Below are 13,954 nucleotides of genomic sequence, written 5' to 3'. Positions count from 1 at the left end.
AAGATGTTATGTTTATGGGGAAAGGAGTGAGGGTATGGGGTTAATCTAACAGTAGCTTTGGAGAGCTTTAACCAATAGATGGGTAATTTATGGAAGAATGTACAGATTCAAATTCCTATCTGTATTTATAAGATTACCCTACTTATGAATAGTAAAATTTAGGGGGTTTCAAGTGGGATAGAAGGAGTAAGAGGGAGGAAAACAAATAACAAGGAAAGGAAGAGAAAAAAGAGAGTGGGAAAAAGAAAATACGACAAAAAAAGAAAATAAATAAAAAGGGGGAAGGGAGGTGGGGCATATGCAATTCCTCTATAGTATATTATTCTAGTGATTCAGTTGTTAAAGACCTTTTTCGTGCACAATTTTTGGTTTCACATATGTTGAGGTTGCAAAGACCCGAGGGGAAAGGGTAGAGGAGACTGGGTGAATGGCTGAAAAGAGAGAGAGAAGAGAGAAAAAGAAAGAAAAAAAAAGTCTCTCAGAACTCTGTTTTCATTTCTTCTAGTTGGTGGCATTGTCTATTCCTAACTTGAGTCTCTGGGTTCATTGTGGTGGTGGTAGTCAGTGTGAGAGGACTTGAGCTTCCACCTGTGGCCTCTCTACTCTTATTCTCTGAGATGTAAACCAGCTGCCTAATCTGCTGCAGAACCACACTGGTAGCCACACCAGCCAACCAGTTGGTAGGTTTTAAGGGTTGGTGGGATTTTCCAAGATGAGTTCCATCAGTTTTTCTCATAAGGTGTTTGATGAGGTGGGGGTGTTGGGGAAACCTTATGTTTGTCAAGAGCTCGGTCAGGTGACCGCATGGACGGGCAGCAGGGCCCCTCCTCCAGTTGAAGTGGTCTGTCTAGAGTGGTCTATCTATCACACCGGAGGGAGGCTGGGCTCCTCCAACTGGGGAGGTCTGTCTTCCATGCAGGTGGACCTCTGAGCCCCTTCTCCAGGTCCGCAGTCTGCCTACCGTGCAGGTGCAGGTGGCGGCTGGACCCCTCCTCCAATTGAGGTGGTCTGTCTACCAAGCCGGTGGGCTTCTGGGCCTGTTCTCCAGGTCGCAGGTCTGCCTACCATGCAGGCACAGTTGGCGGTCAAGAGATTTAATTTCAAAGGAGAAATTTTCTCCAGAATATCTAATTGTCTAGGGTATTATAATTTCAATAGAAATCCCCCACAATCCAAGTATGATGTTTGGATGTGCTCACTTAGTAGGATTGCCTTGTGTGTTTTCACTTTGCAAGGCTTCTCCCCTCCCCCAGGAGTTGCGGGGGCAAACTCTCCATTCAAACTTTTCTTAAGATATGCATTCGTCACATGTAGTTACATATTTCCTGTGACTCTCTACATTCTTTAAAGGGGAGAGAAAAAATACCCACTTCAAGATACTGTTATAATCTTGGAGGGAACAGTAAAATCTTAATATAGATCAAAATATTATATTCACCTAAACAGTGAGTACTGGTTTCATGGCATTAATTTATTTCTCATAATAGATTAACTTAAAAAAATAGCTCTTATGCCTGTAAACCTAGTAGCTCAGGAGGCTGAGGCAGGAGGATTGCAAATTCAAAGCCAGCCCTAGCAAGGCTGTAAGAGACCCTGTCTCAGAGTGAAAATTTTAAAAGAGCTGAGCATGTGGCTCAGTGGTTAAGCACCACTAGGTTCAATCTGTAGTCCACCCCACCAAAATGTAGCTCTTTCTTAGAAAGCATACAAAAAGAGTAATTATTATTTCCTGCTTTCTATTCATTTCCTCATGATTGACCATATGCTTCATCCTTCACTTTTACAACTTTGGGTTATTTATAATCATGGTTCTCTTTGCCCAGAATATCCATATTCATTACATTTTTAGTTACTGATACTCCCTCCTGAATAATGCAGATGTTGTGAATAACCCCCACTCTTTACATTGATATAGCACTTGGTATGTTTTTATAAAAATTAATTCTACAAATGTCTAGCATTGTAAATATAGTGTAGATGGTATTATCTTATCTACTTAAATAAATGGCACGTACTTTCAATTCTGTTGATTTAAAAATATGTTTAGAATAATGTCTGAATCATCACAATCACTTAAAAATTAGGAAGAGCAGGAATATTCTTATCCTGATTGTAGAATATGTTAATACCCATATGCAGATGTTGAGGTAAAAAGACATGGTCTACGCATAATCGCTTATTTTATTATTTATGAGATATTATCCCAGATTGTTTAACATGTATTATTTCACAATGTTCCTGTCTTATGCATGAACTTCAATAAAAAATTAAATCCCAATATTTTCTGGATGTAAAATGAGAAACACTTTAAATAGTTTGACATGGCCTAAAAATCTAGGTATAGTTGATATAACTTTTTTTCAAATAAATCTAGGGGAATAATATACACGGACTGGTACATTGGTCAACTAAGTGGAAGATGAGTTCATTATTTATGATATGAGTTGAAGCCAGAGATAGCTATTGGGAAGAGTTTTGCCACTTCTTTGAGAGCTTTGTGATCTTATTCTCATTTTATATTGAAGAAACACTGGGGTTTGTTATTTAAGTCCATGCACAAAGCAAATAGGAAAGCTGTGTGATTAATACATGTTAAATAATCTAAGTTATTATCTCTTAACTCTTCTTAATCAAGAAATAATGTAATTCTTTTTAACACAAAATATAAGATGATAAGAATGAAAACTAAAGTAACAAAAAAGAAGACAAGATTTATCACAGGCTTAGGACAAAAAATGAGCTCACATTTACCAATTATTGTGGAATTGATCATAATTCTGATAGGGTAAAAAGCACAAAATCCAACCTTCTATCATCATCAATGATAACATTGCCTAGACTATTTTTCTGCATGTGAATTTTAGAATGTTTAGAGAGGAATCATTCTTTTTTTAACAATAGCCCCCAAACCTGTCATAACATAATTAAGCATAATCTGAATAATTATAATAGAAATAATAGAAAGTTCTTTAAAAATTGTGTTTCTTATCAGAAACTTCTTATACATTATTTCAAATGAAAATCACTGTATTATAAATATATAATCTAACTCGTGATATGAGAGAAATAGACTTGTACCATAATTGCCAACTATAATATCTGAAATATTGAATTATCAATGTCTATTTCACTTTGTTTATTCATGATAAATACAAATAACACTACTTATTTCCTAAGGGAATTTATTTTTTATTTCATTTTTGTAGTTGTAAATAGACAGTATGTCTTTATTTTATTTGCTTATTTTTTATGTGGTGCTGAGGATCAAACCCAGTGCTTCAAACATGCAAGACAAGTGCTCTGCCACTGAGCTACAGCCCCAGCATCTCAAAGGGAATTTATAAAATAAATATTTCAGATGCTTTGCTTAATATAAAATAGACAATGTGGAATAATATCACAATTGTTATTTCTTGTCCCTACTGTTAAAAACTATAAACTCATTTCTACACGCTCACTTTTAGTTCTCCACAAACTCTTACCAATTTATCATTCACTTTTATTAGTCATTGTTTTATGTGTAAGTTTTTATTTGTGCATATTAATTACACAGAATAATTGGTTTCATTGTGTTATTTTGTACATGCACATAACATGAGTTAATCAAATTAATTTCATTTTTCTTGATAGGTTTTACATTTTCTGTCCTCTATCTCACATATGTATATAATTTTTGGAGTTACTTAATATACCTAAAGAAAAATACCTCTGACTAATGGAGACTATTAATTGTACATTCCTAATAAAATTGTTGAAAGAATTAAATGTGCCCCCTAGGTCTAATTGAAAAAAAAAAGTCATATCAACAACTACACCCTATCTATTCTAGGTGATGTCAAAATGTTTCAAGAATTAGTCTACCTGACTAGCTCGTGGCAGGTTTGCTGAGATATGTGGCCAGGGGAAGCTGGTGCAGAAGAATGCCAGGCAGAGTAGGGCAGTGTATGGCCAGTGACAATGACCAGCAAGACTGGACAGTGGTGCCTCATGGAAAGCAATGCTGGGGTGTTCACCAAGCTCATTGGAGCTCATTAAAGAATTTAGTTCCTAAGGGTCCCAAGTAGAAGAAATATGGAGTTTAGATCCTGAGAATTTTGAAAAATTAAAGCCAGTTCATAGTTTAACTTTCCTTTTCAAGTGCCAGCCAGAAGAACCAGCAGGCTCTGCTGTTCAATATGCCAGACTTAACATGGTATTTTTTACAAAGTAGATAATTAACGATGCACGTGTTACTCAAGGCATTGGATGTGTGTATTGAACCATACCCATCAATGTGTCTATTTAGGAGAGACATTATAGGAGTTTAAAATTTTTTCACCAAGATTTGATGCAGCTATGAAGGGTTTGGCCCTGAACAATTCGGATGTGATTCAACAGATACACCGCAGTTTTGCCAGACAACAAATGTTTGAATTTGCTGCAAAGACATCAGCCAAAGAAGATGTTTTTCATTTTGTCAGTTATGTAGTTTTTAACGGAAGACTATAAGAATTAAATGGATTAAGAGAAGGACCCATTTATTTAGGTGTGTGTAATCAATATGTCAGGATCACCACAGTAGAGCCAGTCGTAGAAAAAAAGAATATAAAAGTACAGTGAAGGTGAAATTTGCTTTAGCTTAATGGCTACATGACTGACAGAAAAATAACATAAAAGCAGAAGATAGCAGAGTTACAAAGACAGTTGTTGCAGAGGAACCTAAAGAAACAGATAAGGGTAGTAATATGTTAAGTCCTATTCGATCAGAAGTTGCCCCAAATCCGATGCTTATTGAAGAAGAAGTACAAAATTAAAAGATACAAGATTGAAAATATTGGAAGGAAGCATAATTATCATCTAATACCTCTTGTAGAAAAGGCAAAAGAAAAACAGAATTCAAAGAAAGCTCAAGAACCAAATGAAGAGGATGTTTTGGTACATCTACACATTTCTGATTCTTTACTTATTTTTATGACACTGTTAAGAATAAGAAAACTTTGAGCAACATCCTAATTGACACAGTGCACATTGGGCAACAGTACCAGTCTGACTTGTCTTTAATGCATGATTAATAAACTTTTTCCCTACCTGCATCATGTGCATGCAGTACATATTAAATAAAAGTGATACATTCATTTTATATCTGATCACTTGATTTTTAACACAAGTGTCAAGGCAATAAAACAGGGAAGGAGAGTCTTCAACAAATGGAGGTAGAATAGTGGAGCTTAATATCCACTTGGAAAAAAATAAATCACGAGCCCCCTACCTCACAAAAATGAACTTAAGTTGAATCATAGATATAAATGTACTTGCTAAAAATATAAATATTTTTTCAAGAAAACATTGGTGAATATCTTTGTGACCTGGGAGTAGCTAAAGGTTTCTAAGGTCATAGAAAGCATTAACCATAAAAGATCCAGAATTAGGGTTCATCAAAAATTAAAAACCTGTCATTAAAAGACACCTTAGCAAGAGTAGCTTGTATAGAATGACATCTTTAAACCAGCTTTATAAATTTAGGTTAACAAGTATACGGATTTTATTCCTTAGATTTAGTTCTCTTTTTTTTTTAAAGAGAGAGAGAGAATTTTTTAAATATTTATTTTTTAGTTTTCGGTGGACACAATATCTTTATTTTATTTTTATGTAGTGCTGAGGATCGAACCCAGCACCATCCCGTGCATGCCAGGTAAGCACACTACAGCTTGAGCCACATCCTCAGCCCAAGACTTAATTCTTATAAAGTCCATGATATAATTTTTTCATAATTTAACATGGTTGATCTGGTTCTTCTTTCATGATTGCAAATGTATTGTAACATCATTGTTTTTTCTGCTTGTGACTAAAAATGTATGAATTGTTTAAAAAACAAAAAAGAATTTGTCTACTGTATAATAATACTGAAAAACTTTATTTTATCTCTGCTTTCCTCTTCTTACTACTTCTCCTCATTATTGTCATAATTATTTTTATTATTAACACTCACGTTTAATACCAGGTAAGAATGAAAATTTCTAAAGTCCACATCTATCCTGATCCTATTTCTATCAAACTAAATGCCCTTTGTCTGTTCCAAAGCAAACTACTTCTATTTAAAATCATAGTCATTAATCCAGATATTCATATTTGCCCAAATACATATGAATAAAATATTTGAAAAATTAGAAAATTCTGAAGCAATATTTAGAATTATCAAATTTATTAAGAAGAGAAATTTTAACAAGGACATAGGAGGGAAAACAACAACAACAACCATAAGGAAAGTTTTGAGATGTTATGCCTAACAGAAAAAACATTAACAAGAAATATTTTTCTTTCATTCCTAATACTTTCATTTACCAGAGAGAAGCATCACTTTCTGGATGGTGTCCTTAAAGGCTTGCTTCACTTGCTGATTCCTCAGAGTGTATATAAATGGATTCATCATGGGAGCAACAGAGGTATTGAGAATAGCAACTCCTTTGGTCAATGATGCTCTTTCTTTTGCAGAGGGATTAGCATACATGAATATGCAACTTCCATAAGAGATGGAAATGACAATCATGTGAGAGGAACATGTAGAAAACGCCTTTTTTCTCTGACTGGCAGAAGGGAGTTTCAAAATTGTCCTCATGATGAACATGTAGGATAGAATTATTAATGCCAAAGTGAAAAGCAGAATCACTATTGCAGAATAAAATCCAATCACTTCTAGGAGCCATGTGTCTGAGCAGGATAATTGCAATAGGGGGAAATAGTCACAAGCAAAGTGATCAATGACATTGGAGCCACAGTAATCTAACTGGAGAAAAAGAATAACTGGTGGGAAGATGTTTAGGAATCCTGCCAGCCAAGCACAAAAGACAAGCAATATGCAGACTCTCTTGTTCATGATGGTAGTATAATGCAGGGGTTTGCAGATGGCTACATAGCGATCATAGGACATGGCTGTTAGAAGGTAAAATTCAGTTATACCCATGAAGATGAAGAAAAACAACTGAGCTGTGCAATTATTATATGAAATTGTTTTGTCCTTTGTAATAATTGTGCCCAGGAATCTAGGGATACAGACAGTTGTAAAGGTGATTTCCAATACAGAGAAGTTCCTGAGGAAGAAATACATAGGAGTCTGTAGATGAGAGTCCACCAAGGTGAGAGTTATGATTGTCATATTTCCAGTGACACTCAATATATATGTGATAATTAAAAAGAGAAAAATCACAACCTGAAGCTCTGGGTCATCTGAGAGTCCTAGTAGAATGAATTCTGTGGGCACAGTGCGGTTTTTCATTCTCAATCCTTTTTCCACCCCTTTAGAGCATAAAATGTATGTTCCCCTATAATGTAAAAATACTAGCATGAGATTGAAGATAGGACAAAACACTTTACAAAGATTCATAAAGTGAGTTTTATGTAAAATAAAATAAAACTTTGTGTTCACCAGTAACCTTCTCCCATTTCCATTGTATCTTACATCAAAATAACTTGTATTGCCAGAAGTTAAATATTGATTTCTCTTCATTGAAAATATGCTGTTACAGGACATGGGTAAAAGGTTACAATGATAATATTTAAATAGAAGCTATTTCTTCCAGTATTTCTATGAAATTATGTTTTTATTTACTTATAAAAATATTTACTTTGAAAAACACATGAATATATTGCAATATATTAATATATTTTCCTTTCCTCAAAATTACAAAACTAATCTAGAATACAGCATGAAAAAATAAGAGTTTGAAAGTCTTTGAAGTTTATTTAGACTTACCTTCAGGTGTTATATTTTGAGTAACTCAGTCCCATGTAGCTTAGGCAACTTTTACAGGTTTAACAACCAGTCACTGTAATAATCATCTCACATTAGAAAGTACATGTTTATTCATGGAAATGTGTTAGCATCCTCTCCTAACTTTCCTACTTCAAGGTTTGGCTAATGCAATTACTTTCCTTTCCTCATTTACTTTTCTAGTAAAAGGAACAAAACAAATATTGTCTAGATTTTTTAATTCATAAAATGCATGATTCAATCATTTTTACAATATTGCTGTAGCAAATGAACAATTGGATAATCAAAATAAAAGTTACTGGGGAGAATATATTCTTTCAGATAGAGAATGTCCTGTTTAAATATTATTTCCATCACAGAATAACATGTAACCATAGGGATAAAAATTTTTAAAAAATCCACATGTTTCTGTGTTCTTGTCTTGGGACCCCATTGATGATATTACCAGTAATAAATAACAAGTAATTTTGTTATTCTCTATCATAATACATATTACATTTAATTTATACATTTCAAAATACAATTATAAAATTAGAACACTTTTATTATTGAAAATTAAATAGTTGAAGAATAACAAGCTTACTTTCTGGTATTTCTTGATGATCAAGAAATGAAATTCTACCACCTGGGTTTCTTAAGTAGTCATATTTCACATCTGGCCAAATTATTCAGCAATATATTTGATTTTCTTTGTACTCTCAAAACAAATGTGATGATTTACACTTTTCATGGATCTCTGAAATTTCGTTCACTTTAATTAGAGACCAGTCATATTTGATCAAAAAGAATATTAATTCTTTTTACAGTAAACTTATCAGAACATTTTATATTACAATCAATTATACTTTTCTCTGTCTCACAAGATCCATGTGTAAACAGAGTTAAGTTTACATTAACTAAAGTACTCTTCCATTTGTTCATTCCATACAATACAAAATACTTTTTAAAAACTTTTTTTCTGCATTTACACAAACGTTTTAAATAAATATTTTGCAAACATATAATCCTACATGCATATAACATTTTCCTTAGGCTTCAGAGAATGTTACATTTTCTTGCAAATGCTGATTTGAACAATATAAAATAAGAACTATTTCAATCTATGTATGATATAGAAGTGGAGTTGTGTTATTTTTATCTGTCTCTTATTACCTTGGGAATTCATTAAGCAAACAAAGAATGCCAAGAAGGGTCATTATTAAAAAAAACAGATTAATCATTGACATTGGTCTTTTTTAATATTAAAAGAAAATATAAAATGTATTGATGTTAAAAACACAAGTATATAAATAACATGTGATATTGGGTGTATAAAAGTTGGACTTAGAATTTGATTCTCCTATGGTTGTTTGAATTCATTTAAAAAATATTTTAGTTGTAGTTGGACACAATACCTTTATTTTATTCATTTATTTTTATGTGGTGCAGAGGATCAAACCCAGGGTCTCACATGTACAAGACCAGCACTCTACCACTGAGCCACAAACCCAGCCCTGAATTCATATTTTTTACTTTGAGAAATTCTGGATCTATCTTCAGGAATGTTAGCATATTTGTATCTCTTGAATTGTGGCAACTCAGTCAAATCTTCCTTACAATAACACAGGGAGATGGTAGAAAACGCTACTTGAGTTTCTAGTCTGACTTAAGAGTCTTCCGAAATGGCCAGTGTTAAGGATCTATGATGAGTTTTATCCCTCTATCATCATTTACATTTAGGGAGAGACTTCCTATGCCTATAACTAATGTCATAACAATATTTGCTAAAAGTTGCATTTACTCCCCTTCATTGTATTGTATACTTTCATTGAACTATTGCTTATTGTTTTACATATAACATCCTCTTACTGCAAGAATAGTTATGAAGCAAGAAAATAAATATTTAGAAATCTGGTATTAAATATTTAAAATTATGTATTAAAATTGTTCTGCATTGAGGGATATAAATTTATAACTAGAAAAGTATAATACTCATATGTTAAGGTTCAGTATGCTTGTTGAAGCCCCCTAAAGCCCAAGGTTGTGCAAAAGCAGTGGCTGAGACAAAGGTCAGGGGAAGGCAAGCCAAGCTAGGAGGAGAAAATGTTCTCTTCCCCTTATCTTAAGTCACAAGCTTTGCATACCTGGGCCAACAGGGAGAGGCTCTTGGCATACTTAGCCTGGGAACAGTACATAGTAAAGAAACACATGTAGCCTTAGGGGATTAGATAAACTCTATAAAGGAACTCTTGGCTTTACTGTGCAAATAAACAGGAACGATCAGAGTTTAGCTTTGTATATTTGCTGAAGCATGTTATTAGGGCAATGTAGGCAAAGTGTAACTAAAGAATTGTTTGCCTTATGTTAAGAAGTGTATAAAAGGAGCTAAGAAATAAACATCAGCATGCAGTTGCATTTGCTGCCTTTGCTCTGCATCCCCTGAGTCCTGATTTCTTCTCGACCCTTACCCACGGACCCGAACGCACTAGACGTTCACACTCATACATCATACATAAGTTTATATATAACACACATTTTCTATTTAGCAATTTTCTCTTATTTTTTTCATGTATAACAAGTATGCAAAGCATGTGTTTATTAAATTTCAGAAGTGCAACCGCTGATGGATTGGAAAATGAGATGATCTGAAAATGGGACAGAGGAGAAAAGAGAGGGAAAGATGAGTAAACCACTAGTTAACTCAGAAAAATACAATGGTGTTGAGTTGTGTTGAATTTATGATTGATACACATTATGAAAGGCATTGAAATGACTGATTCAACATATTTATGTATAAATAATAAAAACTATTTCCTACATATGAAAACTGCATTCCATGGCCTCTGTTTTTAAATACAAATAGGAATAATTTTCCTATTTTTCTCTCTAAATCCTTTAACAGTAATAAATATAGCAATCATTGTTTGAGATTTATTGATTATCAGGTATTGACCAACTATTTTGCTTATCTATTTTTTCTAAACAGAACAAAAACCATATGAGGGAACATATATTCATATAAATGCTTGGAAGAAAGTGGTTAAGAAGTTAGTTAAGTATCTAATCCCCATCATTTGTGTATTTGTCAGCAGTGTAACCTTATTGATAGTTTTAGAGGACAAATAAGATGAATCTCTTACCAGACAAAACATAGCATTTTATTTAAATATCCTATTATATGTGCTTCTTTAAAATCTTTTCTCAAAATCTTAAATAATGAATGGCCTGCTGTGAGGACAAGTGCATGGAGTACTGCATACATGGCAAATATTAAGGACCCCTGAGTGGCTAACCACTCCCCTCATGCTAGGCATGTGAGCAGCAAACTGCTTACCCAGTAGGCACAGACCTGGTTGTGAGGCCACATGTTGCAGTCTCTGTGCTTGCTCCAAGGCCCAGTCCTCAATCGGTTGCTGCAAGGACAGTTAGCAAGAAATTGTATTGATGGCTGCCTGTAATCTGCTTAGCTACTACCTGAGTAAATATACATGGTAACTGTGCAATAAATTCAGACCTGCTTCCTGCTTGGTCTCCAGAGGTCTTGATTGGTCACTCCGCAGCCACATTTTCCTCTACCCTGTTCTGTGGATCTCCTGGCTGGATGAAAGAGAGACTATGCAGTCTCTCTTTCCACAATCACGTGCTCCTTTTTATTTCCTATCTTTATTTCATTATTTTTAGTTTCTATTAGTACTATAGTTTTTCTCCTGACCTCCTAATATTTCATTTTTAATTTTGACTGATCTGTTACACATACTTCCAAAAACAATATAGGACACTTGCTTTTTAAATAATATGCCCACTTATCCCCAAGTTGCTCTGGAAATGAATTGTCACTATGTTTTAAACCAATTAAACAGTTCAGCTACCAGGTCCTGCACTTCTTTGAAAGGGGAGGGGAATTTTGTGACTGGCAAAGCTGTACGGTGGAACAGGACTCTCTATCCATCATTGCTTTATAATCTGTACAACTATACTCACATGCAATCAGTTTCAGAACAGCAAAGGCAATCGGGTAAAACATCAACAGAAACTGGTTGTAGTATAAGAATAAAAATTGACACATCAAAGACGGTACGATGGATGGTTTTGTATAATCTTTTTCACCTCTCTCTAACCCTAGGCAGCTCCGTGTGGAGAGTGACACCATCTGAATGGGGGAAGGAGAGGTAATTGAGTGTAGAAAATTGGCCTTAGGCCCCAATTCCAGACCTACCACAATAAACACAGCACCAGATTGACTATTGACTTAAGATTGTACCCATGGACTGAACTTCTAGATTCACCCTGGCACAAGAGAAAGCACAAATCCTTTGGGATTTACTCACTTTCTGGTTCTCAAAACTACCGGTCAACAGCTGTGGACTTGGGTTTTGGACAAATCTCTTGGATGAAAGACCATAGCAGTTGTAGGCTTCAGGTTGCCCCAGCACTGCACCAGGTTCAATGGCCACACAATTACATTCCAGTGTTGAGCTACTCTTTGCAGCCCAAGATTATAAGGCCAAAGAATTATAGCCCACATTGCCAGCTGTGGTAATCCTGTGGCAATGGTTGCAGTATTTATGGGCTTAGGGATCATGCCAGATATTTACCCAGAATCTCTGAATAAGGTTACCTTTAAAAGATGTTCCTTAACAAAGTGAGACTGAAAAGACTGAAAAAAAATGTGTACATTTTCAACAAGTAGACATCAATGCATGACCACAAGAATTAAGAACAATTGAGGAAGCATGGTGTCACCAAGTAAATAAAATAAGGCATTAATGACTGGTTCTAAAGACAGATACGTAGAAACTACTTGACAAAGAATTCAAAATAGCTGTTTTGAGGAAGCTCAGTGAACTTCAAAAAAAAATACAGAGAAACAATTCAGAAATGTATTCGATAAATTTAATACAGAGATTGAAATAACAGGAAAAATAAAATAAATATTGAAAATACAATGAAAAATTGAATTCTGAGCATTAATGACAGAACTGATCAAAAAGAATCTAACTGAGACTGAAATAAGTGAGAATCTATATTCAAATAATTACATTTAAGAGAAGAAATATGTTAGAAGAAGAAACTAAAAATAATGAAAAAAGTTAATAGAATTTATGGAACAGTGACAAAAATGAAGAAATGTACAAGTCATTAGCATTCAAGAGGGAGAGAATGATAAATTGTTAGAAAGATTATTTCAGAAAATGATAGCAGAAAACTTTACAAACATGCGAAATGATATGAATATCTGGGGATGGGGGCAAAGGTTCCCAATAAAGATCATTCAAATAAGACTATCCCAGGACATATTGTAATCAAGCCATCGAAGATGGAAAATAAATCTTGAAAGCAGCAAGACAAGAGAAACAAATAATATATAGGGACATTGAGTGTACCTACAGAAGACTTCTCAGCTGAAATCTTAGAAGGTAGGGTGGGATTATGAATTCAAAGAACTGAAGCACAGCAAAACAACAATAGCAACAAAAAACTTTGCCAAACAGTAATGTTGTATCTGGAAAAGTTGTCCCTCAGAAATGAAGGCAAGATTAAGTTTTCCAGAAAACTAAAAATTTTCATGTGTTTTATTTTATTTTTAAAATGAAATAAATTTTTAAACATACATAAAATATAAACATTATATGTGATAATAAAGTACCATGGAATTGTGCAATGTTTAAATTGGGTTAAACAAAATTATCTTCTTTCATCAGTATCATTCTTTATGATGAAAACATTCAAAATATTCTGTTCTAATTTTCTGATATACACAGTCCATTATTATTATTTTCAGTCACCATGGTGTGCTATAGCACATCAGAACTTTTGGCTCCTAATTAACTGTAATTTAGTACACCTTGGTCAACATTTCCCTGTTGTTCCTACCATCCCCAGTCTTTCTTTCCTCTGTTAATATCATTTAACACACCTTCTAAGAAATAAACATTATGTGTGTGTGTATTTCATATATGAGTGACATCATGAATTACTTGACTCTGTTTCTGCCTTCTTTATTTATTTTTTAATTTATTTTAATTTGTTATATATGACAGCAGAATGCATTTAAATTCATAATACAAATATACAGCATAATTTTTCATATCACTGGTTGTACACAACATAGATTCACAACATTTGTGTCTTCACACATGTACTTAGAGGGATGATCTCCATCTCATTCCACTGCCTTTCCTATCACCATGCCCCCTTCCTTTTTCTGCCTCCCCAGTACTCTATCTA

General features: G+C 34.0%; 1 protein-coding gene and 1 pseudogene across 1 annotated transcript; one reads left to right on the top strand and one right to left on the bottom strand.

The window, feature by feature from the left end:
• The first annotated feature begins 3,957 nt into the window (after positions 1 to 3,957).
• Positions 3,958 to 4,980, top strand: LOC101967847 (ubiquitin carboxyl-terminal hydrolase isozyme L5 pseudogene; annotated as a pseudogene).
• Positions 4,981 to 6,313: 1,333 nt separating this feature from the next.
• LOC101968420 (olfactory receptor 6C3-like) lies at positions 6,314 to 7,252 on the bottom strand. The gene has a single exon (XM_078052364.1). It carries the CDS (start codon positions 7,250 to 7,252, stop codon positions 6,314 to 6,316), a length of 939 nt encoding a protein of 312 aa, XP_077908490.1.
• Positions 7,253 to 13,954: the final 6,702 nt, after the last annotated feature.

The sequence above is a fragment of the Ictidomys tridecemlineatus genome, chromosome 6, assembly GCF_052094955.1.
Source record: "Ictidomys tridecemlineatus isolate mIctTri1 chromosome 6, mIctTri1.hap1, whole genome shotgun sequence".
Lineage (NCBI taxonomy): Eukaryota > Metazoa > Chordata > Mammalia > Rodentia > Sciuridae > Ictidomys > Ictidomys tridecemlineatus.
Note: the sequence above shows the minus strand (reverse complement) of the source record. Positions and strands in the feature narration are given on the sequence as shown.

Excerpts from the sequence above, each read along its gene's own strand:
- LOC101968420 (XM_078052364.1), bottom strand. The coding sequence starts at position 7,252 with ATGAAAAACCGCACTGTGCCCACAGAATTCATTCTACTAGGACTCTCA.